Source organism: Haliotis cracherodii, unplaced genomic scaffold, assembly GCF_022045235.1.
Source record: "Haliotis cracherodii isolate W230 unplaced genomic scaffold, xgHalCrac1.p SCAF_4, whole genome shotgun sequence".
NCBI classification, from domain to species: domain Eukaryota; kingdom Metazoa; phylum Mollusca; class Gastropoda; order Lepetellida; family Haliotidae; genus Haliotis; species Haliotis cracherodii.
The window spans coordinates 372,881-390,611 of record NW_027266297.1 but is presented as its reverse complement, the minus strand read 5'-3'; the positions used below and the strand labels follow the sequence as shown (position 1 = coordinate 390,611).

Below are 17,731 nucleotides of genomic sequence, written 5' to 3'. Positions count from 1 at the left end.
TTTACAAAAACTAAATGGTAAGTAGCAATCAGCTGTACACACTTTTCTCGGAATCTACCGGTGATTCGGTAAAAAATTACCCATTATTATATAACTTTGAAGAATTTTGATACATTGAGCGGAAGAATTGTATCTAAAACGATTATGTTATCAGGAATAATTTTTTCCAACATCATGTAATTTTATTATATACATGTATTTAAAATAAATGAATAACCATAAACATAGCACCCTAGTACAGCTGATCACTAGTGACGGATATCTTTTCGTATGGAAGAATTTGACCAATCACAGTCGATGCTCCTGCACCTGCTATTGCAAAAACCTTTTGTTGACATATATAAGTCAAACTACAACAAATATGACTTTCAGCGAGTCAATGTATGGCATTAAAGATATATATATTTACTCTCTCTATCAACCAAAGTTTGTTTCAAGGCGTCAATAGCGATAATATGTTCATGGTTGCTGTAAATAACCGTGAGTTGTGCGATCTTCCGATCACTTACACATACGATTCCGCTGAAATGAATTGAAACAATATTGAATGTAACTTTAAATAAAAGTAATAAAATAGATTACAAACATATGTCCATATATATAAAGAACTCTTTTTACAACCAGACAGTGTAATTACATGATTAATGTTTCACTTATCCTGCAATACTCCTTCATGCATTCACTGCTTTCCTTTCGACAAACAATGGGACGGTGATGGTCCTGGGTGAAGAAATAAAATGCTGTAGTTCGCAGTCAACATTTCAAGACCTGGGGTCACCTCTTCACATCACTGCCTGTCACGCTACAGCACGGACGTGTACTAGCAGAGCTCTCATTTTGGATTAATTTAGACCTTCAGTTTTCGTCTACAATTCTAAAATTGATCTGCGACGGGTGGTGCATTTTTTTCATATTACTCACCATGTTGTGCAGTTTTATATGATTTATTTAGGTGTAAAAAAGACTTCGTCTTTTTCCCCGCCACGTGCTGTTTGTTCACCACCATTTTGAATTGTGTTACAATTGTTTGCCTGCCAGGGTAGTCAATTTGTTTACAGTTCTCATATGTGTTCTTACTAGCTTTGGTGTTACATTGAGTTGGGTATATACAAATTATTGAATACACTTTCAACTTGCTATAATATTTTTCCTGATAGATTAATTAAATTCTATGGCACTCTTCCGCTTCATCAAGAAGTCTTTATTTGCGTACCTTCTGCTTGCGCATTGTACCAATTGTCATGGAAACCAATCTGCCAAGGATCCTCATACATGTTGTTTGGCATACACACAAATTTGTGGACCGAACTCTAAATATGTCTTTTGAGTAAATCTCTCTCCAACAAGTTTTACAACTTATAGGCAGGTCACTCACAAACATATTTTGCAGCAATCCCGTCTTGAGAATAGGAAGATGTCGCAATCGCTGATTAGCGAGGGACATGGTTCGGTCATTAGTACGCAACCATTATCTTTGGCGGGTAATATGTCGGCTGTTACTGTCACCGCTGAAGTGTACGTTCTGTCGAAAACATTTTGTGAGTATCATAACCGACCCTAATTTTCAGCCGCCTGAGACATCTAGATCTGCTAGATCGGTGATGCCTGCACCAGAGTCTCAAGATGCTTCGATGGGGGAAGCGCAGACCCAAGCCACGATCCAGCCAACACCATTGAGCATTGCATCTCACTTACCTGCACCGAGGGCAGCCCCAGCCCCTGCCTGCTACCCAAGCGCATCGACAATGACCTCAGCCCCAGGGCTATCAGCGTACAATGCTACGCAGGCAGTGCATGATAAGCATAGCGCTGTACCAACATATCCACCGCAGCAGATACACGCTCAGACGCCAACACTGTTACGGAACACTAATTAGATGCAAGTCCATGTGGCAGCAGTCCATGACGCAGTTGTATCCTGCGCCCACGCCTACGCCTATTTATCAGATGCCATACATCTGTGGCACAGATCTACGCTGGCGCCTAAAGTATGCATTGCACCTTTTGTATGTTATAATATACAGCGCATTCATTGTTGAGTAGTGCCAGTATGCCTGCACGTACTTGGACATCAATGCATGACTCCTATTCACCAGGCGGATCATCTAAACCCTCGGTCAGAGGTAGCACTACACATTGGAGTAGAAGTCCTTCACCATCTAGACGTTCACATGTACAGTCCTTTTGACTCCAAATGAGAACAATGAATTGCAAAATAACTCGAAATCCAGAAAAGTGTATGAAACATCAATACGGTACTTGACCATGAATACCCTATACCCAACAAAATCTGAATTTTGTCTATTGTAAGACCCATGACTGATGAAGTTCTTTAAGAAAACTATCATGTAATTTTGTATAGAAATGTGTACATGACACGTAGGGGGACAAACTGTGGAAGGCACAGTGCAAGCATGGTCTGCACGTGCTACACAGTGACCGTGTTCATTCAATGACAAGATGCGCTACTCAGCAGATGTTAAACAGTTGATGTTGAATGTGCATGATTTCTTTAGAAGAGAAGCAGAAAGAGCAAAGCCTTTTTATGCAATTAATAAATACCTTTTTGCAACTTGCCAAAATTACCACCTTTGACGTATACCTTTGACGTATATATGCAGGCTTGGGCAGTGGACGCGTCCAGCATCCCTTGGGAATTTCCGATTTCCGATTTGCTAGTGGAAGAATATTAGACAATTGATTATGTACAAGGGCTCTATGTTGTAGTAAGTACGACTTAGCTGGTAAGATAATTTGATCTTTATTGCTATGGTGTACAGGGAGTTACTAATTCATATGTTCAATTGTTATTTTACATTGAAATATCCTGACCGTAATGGCGTTTTTTCCGCTTCAGGGTTTATGACTGCTGATGTCGTTTCTTCAGGGTGTGAATTATTGAGGTTTCTGTAATTTAAGGGTTTCCCACCTCCAAACTGTCCGATACAGATGCATTAAGGAATAATGCAGGATAAGTAAAACATTTAGTAAAATCTAAATATTGTTTACATTTGTATACTTATCCTGCATAACTACGTTTAAGGCCCACCATTCACAGACTTGCCTCCCCACTTTGGCTTCAGAAACCTCAAAAGTGTGTTTTTGTAAAAGCTAGGACTCAGGTCATCAAGGTCACAGGATAGCGGCGGTGGTCTTGGAAAGTGGGAATACAAACTACAGCATTTTATTTCTTCACCCGACCGCCTCCGTGGTCTTGTGGTAGAGCGTCCGCCCGGAGAGCGGAAGGTCTGGGGTTCGATCCCCGGACGCGTCGTACAAAAAGATGTTAAAAGATGGTACTTGTTGTTACCCTGTCTGTCACTTGGCATTAAGGGGCTAAAACAAGGACTGGTCGGCTCGGAGTCAGTATGCTGTGTCTGAGTGGGGTATTCATGTTAAACTGCGGCATGGTATCTCAGTGAGCTAGCACTATAAATCAGCATCAGTCCGGACTAGTACAAGCATACACACACACACACGTGCATGCACGTCACTATATAAGTGCAATAATCTTGGAAGCGACGTTTAACCCAATCTCACCTCACCTCACCTCACCTCACCTCACCTCACCTCACCTCACCTCACCTCACCTCACCTCACCTCACCTCACCTCACCTCACCTCACCTCACCTCACCTATTTCTTCACCCAGGACCATCACCGTTACACTGTCCTGCTTCTTGTCACCAGGGAAGCAGTGAATGCATTGAGGAGTAATGCAGGATAAGTATACAAATGGAAAAAATATTTACATTTTATAACATTTGCACACTTCAGAACGGATTTGTTGACATGGTATGGAATTTCCGGTGTTACATGCTCACACTAATGTCATTGTGTTGGGGAAAAAAACATAGAAAACTCTTCAACCCCGTGTATTTGATGATCCCTCCCTCTTGAAAGTTCCCTAATTCTAGTTACGAAAAACTAGCATTCTGTGCAGCAGTATACCGATTTGGATTCTTACTAGTTTGTAATCAACAAAAAAACGAACAATATTTTTCAAAGCCATTGCCTGAGAACCAATTCTTTTATTTTTTTTAGCCTTAGATATGTTGACTACATATGGATTAAAACTGGAGCATGATTTCCATATGTCAAGAAAATTATCAAAACTTGGAAATAATTCTCAATGTCAGCTTGAGATTTGACTGATAACATTTTAATTACTATCACATAAATCTCAACCTCCCAAAAGAGGGTTTGTCAGATCAGTGATGTTATTGTTGGACATGTTAGAGAAGCTGCCCAAGGTCTAGACCACTGATAGATAGGGTTTCAATGACGTGTTAATGTGCCTTTGTTGATGTCTTGTAGGTTACTGTGGTGCTGACTTGAAGGCGCTGTGTACTGAGGCTGCCCTACATGCTTCAAGGCGGCGTTACCCACAGATTTACACCAGCAATGAGAAGCTGCAACTCAACGTCTCTTCTATACATGTCTCGGCCAAGGACTTCTTCAAAGGCATGCAGGCTATAGTCCCAACTGCACAACGATCTGTCTCATCACCGTCCCGATCTTTGACCTTTGCTGTGGAGCCGCTGTTAAAACGCCAGTTCCAGAAATCGCTTAGCTTACTACAGGATGTGTTTCCAAGCGTTCTTTCTACACTTGCTTCTTTAGACATCCCTGGTAAGTTGTCTTATATACTGGGGCAGTTGGGTAGCCTATAGTACTCACGGAAATGACCTCAGATCTGAAATTATTGCAGTTAATATACAAAATATGTAAATATTCAAACAACTAAATTAGTACTAATTGGGCCGTGGCACAAATACAGCGTATCAAATGTTTTTATGCCTTTTTACACGTAAAAGTGTGTAAAAATGTGAATAAAACAGACTATTGTGAAACAGGGCATATACAGGTGTAAGTAGATCAAGGTGACCTATGACACCTTGACGACAGGTGAGAACAGGTGCATAATGCCTATAGTCTGTTTCTGCTTTGTCAATTTGGACTCAGTTTTATTTTTGAATGTTGAAAGTGCCGACAAATTACCTCCTGTAAAGTACATTTTGTATTGTTCACTGAGATCAAACTAGCAAATCCAGACTAGTACTTTTCGAGTTGTTTTGTTATTTCGTATATACAGCTACGTAACTCTTTGTGTCGATTTTTAAATTGAGAAAAACAATTTTTTTTCCATTTCCGTGAGTACTTTAGTGGTTAAAGCCTTCACTCGTCACACCGAAGATCCGGGTTCGATTCCCGACAAGGGTCCAATGTGTGAAGCCCATTTCTGGTGTCCCCCGCCGTGATATTGCTGGAATATTGCTAAAAGCGGCGTAAAACCATACTCACTCACACACAGTCTTATATACTGTAAATCATGAAATAATGTGAGCATGAAATTACTGTGAAACATGTAAGTGTTCCATGCTTGCATTAATAAAGTGAAGCATTTGATGGGGATAGTTTGAAGTATAGCCTCCTCGGGGTCACACTAGATGGGCAGGAACAATGACACACATAACAATGCTTATAATTAGCACCAGTTTTAGACAGTGCTTCCAAAAGTAGTGTTGTCAATTTGTTTCAAACAGTTATAAATAACAAGAAGTTGTGTGTGTGTGTGGGTGGGTGGATGTGTGTGTGTGGGTGGGTGGGTGTGTGTGGGTGGGTGTGTGTGTGTGGGTGGGTGTGGGTGGGCTTCTGCAAATGGTAATGCCCTGAAAAATAGCATTACCGTTATTGTAGCTAAAATGGATGGAATCTATTATCAAATAAAAATAAACAATATCGGTTTTGAAACATTTAGTGCAATCAGCACGAATGTCACTGACCCACTTTTACAAATATTTAAACGTCATAGAACAAACCAGATGATGGCACTATTGAGCGTGACGTCACCTATCCCTATCCTATGACGTCACCTAAAAACGGGCGTGATAATGGCCTGTCGTCAAGCAATATGAGGGCATTATCAAGTCACAGTGGCCCGCTCAATTCTTTATAACATGTGGGCGATTTAATGATAATTCTATCCATTTTAGCTATAAAATCTTTTAATGTCTTTTGATGTGTGAAGATCTGAAAGTCAAACCATGCCCCACACTATACATATCGTAGATTGTTTTCCACGGACAATTAGCTGAGTTTACTAGCCGGGGCCCCATTCCACAAAGTGATGAAGCACTAAGACGATCGTAACTCCATACTTTATATAGATTTACGGCAGTCTTAGAGCTAAGATCGCTTTGTGAAACGTGGCGCTGGAGTACATTCGACTAGATATGGGCTTCAGACTACTGTCTTGACTGCTTTATTGACTTTAGCCATGTTTACTTCTCAGTTTCCCTGATTATATTATCCTCTTCTGATCATCCTCATCCTCATCATCTTGTGTCAGCATCTTGACATGAATATATGTCTTGTATAAAGTGTCGGCCTGATTGGTCATGAGTATTAACTTGATATTTTGCAGCAACCAATTCTCAGGCGGAGAACCAAAAAGGGGAGGTAACCCTGGATGAGTTGGCCAGTGATGATGATGAGGAGATGCCATCAATCTACGAGAAATGTCGTAATCGAAAGCGGTCGAGTCTGGAACCTCCCATCCCTGATCATGCTCCAGCCTATCTCAACTTTGGCAGGTTAGCTATTAAAGATGGGCTACTATACACCTCTCTCTGCAGCGACAGAAACTAACATTTTTGGTCCACTAGTCTTTATGATGATAACATATAGCAAAACCCTTAAAACCCGCAAATTTCTACTGGTCCTTTTGATAACTTAACTATTGGGCAGTTTGGCAAGGAATATAGGATTAGTGCCAATATATAAAGCTGTTTTGAGCTAAGTCGAAATGTATAATGGATCTAGAAAGATGAATGGAGTTTTAGGGATTATTTTTCCCCCAAACCACTGGACAAGGAGGCTGAGTGTTACAGTGTTCATGTGTGACAGCTACAACCAAAGTGGAGTCCTGTCCTAGATGGCAATGTGGAGCCTCTCTGACCACCCTGCTGACCGGTCAAGTGGTAGGGCGTATGCCATCAGATCACAACAAAAGATGTTAAAAGATAGTACTTGTTGTTACCCTGCCAGGGGCTTGGCATTAAGCGCAAGGATTGGTCGGCTCTGAGTATTCTGTGTCTGAATGGGGTATTCATGTTAAACTGCGTCATGGTAGCACCACGTTTCACCTCACCTGAGCACCCCTGCCATAGTGCGAAACCAGACAGAAAACCTACACACCATTTTGCCCAATTTCACATAACAGAAACTAAAATAATAACTAGTACAAAATAATTTGGATGGTCAAAGAACATTACCTTTTTTCAAAATTCATGTGAAAAACATGAGGATTCTTTAAATTTTAAATTTCCGCATTTATTAAATCTGCAATAACGCAAACAAAATTTAACAATGCATAATCTATTAGTGTGTTATAATCCAATGTGGGTATTTTTCTAAGACAATCGTACCAGGTTCCAACAACGTATCGGCCACGACTGTTACTGTGTGGGAGTCGTGGGCAGGGCCAGACGTCTCATCTGGGACCAGCTATTCTCCATCATCTGGAACAGCTGCCGGTGCAAGTGCTTGACCTTCCTACAGTGTATGCAGCCTCTGCCAAGACGCCCGAGGAGTCATGTGCTCAGGTATTTCCAGCAGCTGATTTCAGTTCATAAAGAAGCAAAACTTAACCTTGAATTACCATTCTTTGACCTTGACCTTGACCTCAAAGAACATTCCCAAGGCCTGTACAGCATATAAACCACATATCACGTCTCTGAACGTAGAATTCCGTGTAACAACAAGAATGTAGATCACAGATCCACTCCCAGGATGACATGTACCATGTTTCATTTGTCGACAGTAAATTTTCTTGAGTTATATTTTTTTCAATCTCTTACCCTTGATGATGATCTTGACTTTTGACAGGACTGATCAATGACTCTAAATAATTCTGTAAGGCTGTAAATGACATGTCCATGTGTGGCAGTAGTTTCAGCACTCAAATTCTGACGAGACCCTGAGGCATCTCCATTTACATGAGCTGCTTCATACTTGGGTGTTAACCTGAGTCTTTCATTTATTTCAGAATTCTAGGTCACAGTAAATCAGTTTCATGGTTATGCTTTTACCGCAGAATTTTGTTATTTATGCCGCAGAATTTTTTACCTTTTACCACAGAATTCATTTTGTGAGGAGACTACAATTCAGGCATCAATTAACACCAATTCCAATTGTGTTGCAGGTGTTCCGCGAAGCACGCCGGTGTTCGCCCAGCATTGTGTACATGCCGTACGTTGACCAGTGGTGGGAGGTGCTCAGCGAGACACTGCGAGCCACATTTCTCACCATGATCCAGGACCTGGACCCGACCACACCCATCCTCATCCTGGCCACCAGTGAGGTCCCTTACCCACAGATAGACTGCCTGGTTAGTTTACCTGCTCTTGTTCTTGTGTACTCACGCTTTGGGATGTTGAAGTGAAGTACTGTGACAAGTGTCTGTATTTTCGTGTGTACTTCTTGTCATCTTCCCAAGGCAGGAGTGTCCACTTACCTGTACCAAAGCCTAGTTTTCACCCTTGCCCTTTCAAACCAACTTTTTTTGTGCTAAAACAACTCCCACGAGTCATTTATTTCTTTTATGAGATATCAACATTATGTAAAGCTTTAGAAATTATTACCCATATTTTAATAATGATGACTCCCTCAATAGAATCCGACCTCGGCAATGTCGGACAAGTCCAAGTTATGCACAGGTGGGTATTTCTGTCATATTCTCAGGAAGATTACCTGTACCTTTTCTCCCAATACCAACTGTCGTATCTCTCCCAATATTGGATGCTATTGTTCTGCCATCAAGTTGATCTGCGTTACCAAGCTACATCTATAGGGAACAACTCACAAGGTCATCCAGTATACAACGTCATCAAGTTGCGAGCGTATGTTCTTATCTTCAGAATTGACGTCATGATAGAACAATGCTTTATCGTGAAATAAACCACACTTAGTTTTCACTGTTCTTTGCAATTTATCGCATAGATATATTATTTAAGTATATAAACCGCTGTAAGATATCAACCACAAATACATTGAATGACCTGAAAACAATAGATGACGTTTTATTCTTACATGGCGACCAAACAATGATGGTAAATGTTTCCACCAGATGTTTAGGAAACTGAATGCAACATTAATGAATAACATATTTAGGTCGTTTGGCGGAAGTCCACGCTGTTTTTGGGCTGCGAGTCCCATTTAACAGCTTTTCAGTCAGGCAGCTGATGTTGCATCCACACATTTGTTTCACTGCAGCTACAGCTTCTGTTTGACTCTCATGCTGGGGAGGTCCTGGAGATGCGAGACCCCCAGGCTGATGAACGAAGAGAATACTTCCAGGATCTTTTGCTCAATCAAGCCATCAAACCTCCGCCTCTCAAGAAGCAGGCAGGTATGTTCATCAGAGGCTGACAACATGGCTGACTTCCACCAGCTCATGCTGCAGAAGCTTGTATCTCGTTACCTTCACCATCCTAACAGTGTAACGGTAGTGTAAGATGCACTAATTGAACAATCAGTTCTTTCTGATCTAGATCTGAATTGATCCCCATTTGAACCTCTCATTAATGCATGCTTAATGGCTGCTAGTTCCTTTCTTGTATAGAACTGAACCAAGCCTTGCTACTGCTACACTCCCGCCTTCTTGTCCCCCTGCTGTACTTGACGCATGTTCCTTCTGATGTGTGTCTCACCCTTGTCTTGCATGTGTCTCACCCTGTCTCACCCTGTCTCACAGTCTCACCCTCTCACTGTGTATGTGTTTGTTTGTGTGGTAGGGAATGAGAATCTGCGAAAGTTACAACTTAAGCTCAGAGCAAAGTCACCATTGTTGAAACCCTCTGAGGTGGAGGACGGTATGTACAAGAGGATATAAAGAAACCTTGAGTTGACTTGAGTTTGCAAGTGGTTATGTCTACGGTTGACATGTTTGCCTAATGCACTTTCCTCTGTGATCACTGGACCATGAAAAGGAAGAAAATGTTTCTCATCAGTTTGCAGGTCATTGAGACTGCAGCATTTGAGCTTGAAGCTTGTATTTCTGTTAATCTGGAGACTTTATTTTCCCTTGACTTAAATATCATGCATTGGTTGCAAAAGAGTTCATGTCTTCACTGAAAAGCCAAATAATTGGTCATTTTGAAAACAATCTTCTGATGAGAAACATTATTTATCTTTGATGGAAGTATTGATCTGCAGGTAATTCAGTATTTTGATTTTGATTTCTTTCTCCAAGTGACATCTTTTTGCCCAATTAATACCTGACTATCAAATATTGAGCTCCTTTTATCTGTTGTATCAGTATCACTATTAATATTTTCCTTGAAGAGTTCTATGTAGAGCTTAGCGGTTAAAGCAACCAAGTTCAGTCCCTTACATGGCTCAAGTGTAGGAAGTCCATTCTTTGTGGCCTGTCCTAACCCTAACCCTAACCCTAACCCTAACCACAGTTTTGCTGACTGTGACGTAAAACAAATTTCAAATATCTGTCTTCACATGTCACGACACAAGTCACTTGCTGGAATTTCTTGTTATGTTTGTAATTCCATGATATATTAAATGATGTATTCTGTGGGTGTTTAGCACTGCGAATGTTGGAGGTCCTACCCAAGGCACCTCCTCCGGTCCCGGCCAAACTGACAGAAGCTGAGTCCAAGAAACTCAAGCAGCAAGAGGAGGCCACGTTTCGGGAGCTGCGCATCTTCCTCCGCGACGTCCTCAACAAACTGGGCAGAGACAGAAAGTTCTCCATATTCACCAAGCCAGTGGATGTGGAGGATGTAAGTACCTTGGTAAAGTAGAAAATCTAAACTAACTGATGAAGAAAGATGCTCATCATCTTTTTTGTGATAGTACATGTATGTGACATTTTCTAAATGAACATGGGGGGCACGGGTGACCCAGTCGTCTAAGGCGCTGTGATTCGCTGTGCATAGTTGCGTCCCTTGGGCATGCCAGAAACCTATGATTGTGGGTTCGAATCCTGGTTTGCCCCGATTATCTTTCTAGGCTTGTCAGCACCATACCCATGCTCCTGGGTTTCACTTCGGGCTTTACTCCCACATTAAGCTGACACGCCGCGATATAACTGGAATACTGTTAAAAGTGGCGTCAAACTTACTTTATTTTCCTCTGTAGCTGCTTTAGAGTACCATTTAATTATCTTGTCAGGTGCCGGACTACTATGAAATCATTCAGAGTCCAATGGACCTGTCGACCATGATGTCCAAGATTGATCTACATGAATACCAGACAGTCGCTGATTTCCTGGGTGACATCAATCAGATCAGTCTCAACGCTCTGGAGTACAACCCGGACAGAGACCCTTCAGGTAGAGATCCTACTCCGTCAGGCAACGTCCTCTAATCCCATGATATGGCTCCACTGATTCCAGCAGATACTGGTGTATTGTGAGATTTCTTGTCCTCATTGTAACAACAGGATCTGCATATACTTGAACAGCAGGTGTATTCTGAATTCAATAGAAAATGTTTTGTTTGGGGTGGGCGTTGAAGATAATAATCACACTCCCTGTAAAGTGCTTGGGTATCAATTAAAGTACAGGGCCCCGTTCCACAGAGCAATCTTAGCTCTAAGACTTGTAAGTCTATGTGAAAGTTATGATTGTCTCTGGCTATGACTGTCGTAAGTCAATGTTAAAGTATGGTGATGATCGTCTAAGCTCTGACTGTCTAAGTCTATGTCAAAGCTATGATTGTCTCTGGCTATAACTGTCGTAAGTCAATGTAAAGTATGGTGATGATTGTCTTAGCGGGCCAAGATCCATGAGATCATCAGTTCATTGAAATGTCGTAAGAGGTAACTTACAGGATGGTGTGTGGTCAGGCTCAATGTTTTAGTTGATACTTGTCATCATATCCCAATTACGTGGATCGATGCTCATGATATCAATCACTGGATTGTCTGGTCCAGACTTGATTATTTACAGATCGCCAATATATAGCTGGAATATTGCTGTGTGCAGTGTTAAACAACAAACAGTTAATGAACCAAACAGGTTTTGATGTTGATCTCTACCATGTTCTGTAAAGCTTTTTGATGTCAGTTTACTCCTGTGGCATTCTTATGCTGAACACTTTCCCTGGCCCTCCAAGAATGTGTCCTTACTTCAGTCAGACACAGTTTGCTTCGTTTACTGGTTGTAATTTCTTTTCGATCACTGCTTCAAGACATGCAGTCTCTGAAGGAAGAGTCAAACACACTCGCTGTCCCAACTCTTCACTTGTGTCGTTTGAGCAGATTTAAACATTGTTGATCTGTATTTGTGTCAAATGTGCTTCCAGATAAAGCAATTCGTCACAGAGCGTGTGCCTTGAGAGACACAGCCCAGGCAATAATTGAAGCTGAACTTGATCCAGAGTTTGAAAAACTCTGTCACAGTATAGCTCAGAGTCAAAAGAGGAGAGGTGAGTGTGAAAATATTTCCTAAACTGATGTGCGAGATATGGTGTTGAGCACAAATATCAACCATAAACTATTATGAAAAAAGATTTGTCTACAGCATGCATACTGGGAATGGAATCCTGGAAAAGTCATGGAAAAATAACAAAAATAATGTAAGTATAGAAAAGAACATGAAAGAATATGACTTTAATGATTGTGATCAACATTTTATGGGACCAAATAAATTCTGACAAAAACAACATTTACAGTCTTGATAGTTTTGTTTTGCACAGTACAGAATGGGTATTATTGCCATCGTTCTTTGTCAATTTTTGATATATGTTTCCTTATATTACACAGAGGTTGACCCAGTTTGAAACTGGTTTGGTTGACATGAACATGTTGATGAGTGGGAGTTTGTTAATGTCCTCCCAAGTTGTTAATGACGTTTTTGATGATGCTACCAGCATCTGTACCTAAACATTGTGTGGAAAGGAGAAAGCAAAAATCCCCAAATCAACAGTTTTCTAAAATGCCACTTAAAGATAATTTTTTAACTTATCCTGCATTACTCCGTATTTACTGCTGCCTTTTGACAGCGAGACGAACTGTGTGAATTCTAGCTGCTGAAGAAAGTTGTTCCAACCAGTACAGGAGGCAGCACCCTTGCACAGTCTGCACGTGACCCGGAAGTCATGACGTCACATCAAAACACATAACTGCGTTGTCAGCCACCACAGACAGACGTATCTGTATCCCTTGTGGAAATATAAAGCTTTATGATCCAAACTTTGCGTTGTTTCCTCAACAAAAATCTGCTGTATTTTTTATGTTTTAGTCTGTTTTCAGTCGTACAAATGGGTATCTCTCATACCCTCACGTCTAGTCGCACCTATGACATGTCACAAATATCTCAGCGCGCCTCTGAGCTGGTCGCTCGAGAAAGTCTTTCGGGGTAGACTGCTAGTTTGTATTCTACTAGTGCTTATCGCTTATCTACAGTTGTTCTAATAAAGTAATAATAAAAATATGTCTTACCTGTAGACTCCTGGAATGTAATCCCTGGTAATCCATTGTTGTGTTCAACGAGTGTTTCGCTGTTTGACAGTGATTCTACATGTGGCAATATGTCGGGCATTTGTGCCTCGTGTCAACGAAAACTGTCTAAAGTAGATCCTCACAAGTATTGTCCTTCCTGCATGATTAAGGACGGGTTTTCAACGTGTTCGTGGGATAAACGTTGTAAAGAATGTGAGAACTTGTCTTCTATAAACTTTAACTTGTATATTCGTGCGTTGGCGAAGCGGGCCACTGACCAGCGCTACAAGCAGAGAAGGACATCGGTTGGATCCTTGGACTATGCACCCTCCACATCAGGCCCTGGGGGTGGCGGGTCGGCCACACCTAAGAAATCAGTTGATAAAGACCCGCCTCAGTCAACTTCTGTTTTCGACAAGTCACGTGAGTGACCGTTCGCCTGCTGACAATAATACCCGCACGACTGATCTTCGTCAATCGGTTGATCGAGAGCGTCACTCAACCTCCCCTGTTCCGACGGGACCGGGTGGTGACGAAGACCATGAGGGGACTACGGTCCCCAGTCAGTCCGTATCTTGTTCTTCCAACGACGATAGGGACGTCGTGCGGGACGACACTGGACACAGAAGTCGTTCCCGATTAAGTCGGGACGACAGGTCGAGTGCCTCGTTGAGAGACAGTACACGACACGAGGGCGTTCATCGCCATCGTGGTTGTCGTAGGTACGATTTGGATGATAACTACGATGGGGATTGTAGTACTTCTACAGTTAGAGATCGTAGCCCTCGTCCCCACGGGGACGTGCGACGTTCTCGCAGGGAGTTTTGGGGAGTTAAGCGTCGTAGTGAAGATAGTGACAGAACGACAACCTCGTCTCACTTTCATATCGACCCGGCTTTGATAGCCCAGATCACGGCGGCCGTACTCGCCTCGACGGCGTCGACCAAGAAGGATACGACTACGTCGGGGGTCCATGGCCCGTCAACTAGTACACCAGCTCCTTCATCTACGCCTCCACAATCGACGTCGACGATGGATTGTGACGACAGCCCTCCTAGGCCTCCCAAAGACATTGAGTTGTTTGATTGGCTATCTAACTTTCTACCTGAGTTATCACAAGATGACAAACCGACGCGTGCGGGCTTTAAGGTCGGAGATACACCGCAGTCTCTTCAGTTTTCTCCTCCCGATGTCTTCAGAGCCATGGCTCACGATATGGACCAGAACTTTGCCTCTGCTCTGCCTGGACAGAGCTTCTGCAAGCCGCCTTGTCGATCTCGTTACCCGATCTATGGCATGCCGTTTTCGTCACCCATGACTAGGGATTTGGATTGGGGCCCACTCTTCAAGAAACCAGCGCCCTCCAAAATTCTTGTAGAAGACAGGCATTTGCAATCCATGGACACTGCTGTTCGTCACCAGCTACAACTGCTTGCTATGCTGTCGACAGCGATTGAGGCCCTCTCAGTGTACTTCGAGGAGAAAGAACCCCAGGACGAGGACGGCAGGACGGTGCCATCGCTCCTCACCTGTATGCAACGGTGGATCTCGGACGTCCTCGCTCAGTCCCGATATGTATCGGGCCAGATTACTACGGCACGTCGCCATCGACTGCACTGACCTACCTGATCGTCATGGCATGTCACTCCTACGGGCCCCGTGGTCATCGCAACAGTTGTTTGACGGTCGTACCAACGACGTTCTTGACAACCGTCCCGCAAGAGAGATTCCGACAGGAAAGGTTGCCAGGTCTCCTTTTCCAAGTATCCCAGAGGGGGAAAGTGCCAGCGGGGGAGGAAGTCTCACCCGGTGACACTACCTTTAGACAAGCTACCGGTAGGGGGGAGATTTCATCACTATGCCCACAAGTGGGTTTTCCTCAACGACCCTTACGTTCAGAACATTTTGACAACAGGCTACGCCCCACGCCTGAGATTGACGCCACCACTGACGTCATCCCCGACATTGCACATTCCACCAACGGATCGGCTGACGGAGGCCATCGATTTGTTGGTGGAAAAGGCAGCCGTACTTCGCCTAGGGACATCGGCACCATCGCCGGGGTACTACTCGCCCATCTTTCTAGTACCCAAGAAAAACTCCACAAAGATGCGGCTTATTTTCATTCTCAAAAAGTTCAACGCAACATACCTCTAACAACCCGACACATTCACCATGATATCCCTCAGCTCTCTGCGTCGGATGATATTAATGAACGACTTCCTCGTCTCGATAGACCTTCAGGACGCGTATCTACATGTACCAATAGCTTCCGAGTTCCATAAGTACCTCCGATTCGAATACCAAGGTATTCATTACCAGTGGGCGGCCCTCCCGTTTGGAATTTCTATGCCCCGTGCATTTTCACACGGATCATGAAGACGGTCGTAGAATGGCTCCATCGGCAGGCGATCAGGGTCGCCTTCTACCTAGATGACGGGCTCCAAGCTCACCAATTCACAGAAGCCCTTCAAGAAGAGTTGGCGACCACCCTGAGTGTACTACGGTACCTCGGGTGGATCGTCAACTTTCAAAAGTCGGACTTGGTACCAACTCTGGATCTACAGTACATCGGGATATGCTTCCAGACGGGAGTCAATCTGGTCATGGTACCTCAAGACCGTTGGGACAAGATTGTCAGCAGCGTTCCGAGACTTCTACATGCCCTGGCGTCGGTGCACACGTGGCAGGAAGTCCTCGGTCTGTTGACATCGGCCCAAGACCTGACTCGTCGAGGTCGTCTTCAACTTCGTCCGCTGCAGAGATTGCTGTACCCCCACCTGGAGTTTCCCAATCTCCTGGTTCCACTTCTGGCGCAGCTACGTTGTCATCAGGAGTGGTGGCTCCAGCCGTCGAACGTTTGCGAAGGCGTCTTTATGAGCGAGCCTCCGTTCATACTACACTTATTCATAGACGCGTCATTGGAAGGCTGGGGAGCGCACTTCGGGGACGCCCAAGCGGCCGGGCTGTGGTCGCCAGTAGAAAAGGTCCTCCACATCAACTGCCTCGAAATGGAAGCAGTGATTCGGCGGTCGAGTTCTGGAAACTTCGACTCCGTCGGAAACGGCTGATGATACAGTCAGACAACTCCACAGTCGTCCACTGCGTCAACAAACAGGGAACGACTCGGTCGGCGGCCCTTCTGGACCGGACATTCAGGTTCTTCGTCCTCGTTGACGACTTGGACATGGGCATACACGCCCGTCACATCTCGGGGGCCAAGAATGTGATAGCCGATGCCCTGTCGAGACCATCGAGGCCGTCTCCCATGGAGTGGATGATCCATCCGACAGTCTTTCATCTGCTGACAGATCGACTCTGGTTGCCCCAAGTAGATCTCTTCGCAACCCGGTACAACAACCGCCTCCCTCGATTCGTGTCGCCGGTTCCAGACCCACTAGCATGGGACCACGATGCGATATCGTGGGAGGGTCTAGACGCTTACGCATTTCCGCCAACGGTGCTGTTACCATCGATACTGGTAAAAGTTCCCGGAACTTCTTCAGATCATCGATCAACCACCGTTCCCGTTGCCAGATCGAGACGACCTCCTTCCTCATCCTCACACCGACGACTTGCATCTGGGGATAAAGAACTTCCAGCTTCACGCCTGGGTTTGCTTAAGACCTCGTTATTGAAGAAAGGCTATTCGGCTAAAGCGGCAGCGCTTGTCTCGTCGGCACATCGAGTTACGACTCGTAAGCTGTACGATGACAAGTGGACCACTTTCTCCATTTTAGCCAGGTCTCATGGCTTCAACCCAGCGGTAGCGACCCCTACACAGGTGGCGAAGTTCCTAGTCTCTCTCCGGTCATCTCGGCGTCTGAAAGGGTCGACGATCTTGACATATCTGGCAGCTTTGGCTTCAGTGGTGCCGTCTCCTACGGGCAAGAAGCTCACTAAAGTACCGCAGTTGCAGAAGATTCTACGTGCCTTCATGGTTGAAGATCAGTCACGTAAATTCCGACCGCCGGCCTGGGACCTCGATGTCGTTCTGCGCAACCAGTCTAGTCAGGCTTACGAGCCTCTCGATCAGGTCGCGTTCGATTTATTGTCTCAGAAAACGTCTTTCCTTCTCTCGCTGGCTATGGCTGCGAGAATTTCTGAAATACATGCCATTGACGTCGGTCGGATTACGTTCGATCAGCGTAACCATGGCAACGTCCATCTTGGTCTCAGATGGGATTTTTTAGCGAAAAATCAACTTCCTGGCCAAGATTCGAGTATGTTCCACATTCCTTCCTTGTCCGCTATTATGGGCCCTCATGATC

General features: G+C 43.9%; 1 protein-coding gene across 2 annotated transcripts in view; it reads left to right on the top strand.

Annotated features, from left to right (window-relative positions):
- The window catches only part of LOC139478770 (ATPase family AAA domain-containing protein 2-like), a 58,255-nt gene that overhangs the window by 33,032 nt on the left and 7,492 nt on the right, over positions 1–17,731 (top strand). For both annotated transcript variants that reach the window (XM_071261385.1, XM_071261384.1), the window contains exons 13-20: positions 4,317–4,631; positions 6,427–6,595; positions 7,420–7,606; positions 8,206–8,391; positions 9,276–9,411; positions 10,602–10,798; positions 11,190–11,349; positions 12,323–12,445. In XM_071261385.1, the coding sequence (XP_071117486.1) occupies positions 4,317–4,631; positions 6,427–6,595; positions 7,420–7,606; positions 8,206–8,391; positions 9,276–9,411; positions 10,602–10,798; positions 11,190–11,349; positions 12,323–12,445 (1,473 nt within the window). The remainder of the gene's footprint in view (positions 1–4,316; positions 4,632–6,426; positions 6,596–7,419; positions 7,607–8,205; positions 8,392–9,275; positions 9,412–10,601; positions 10,799–11,189; positions 11,350–12,322; positions 12,446–17,731) is intronic.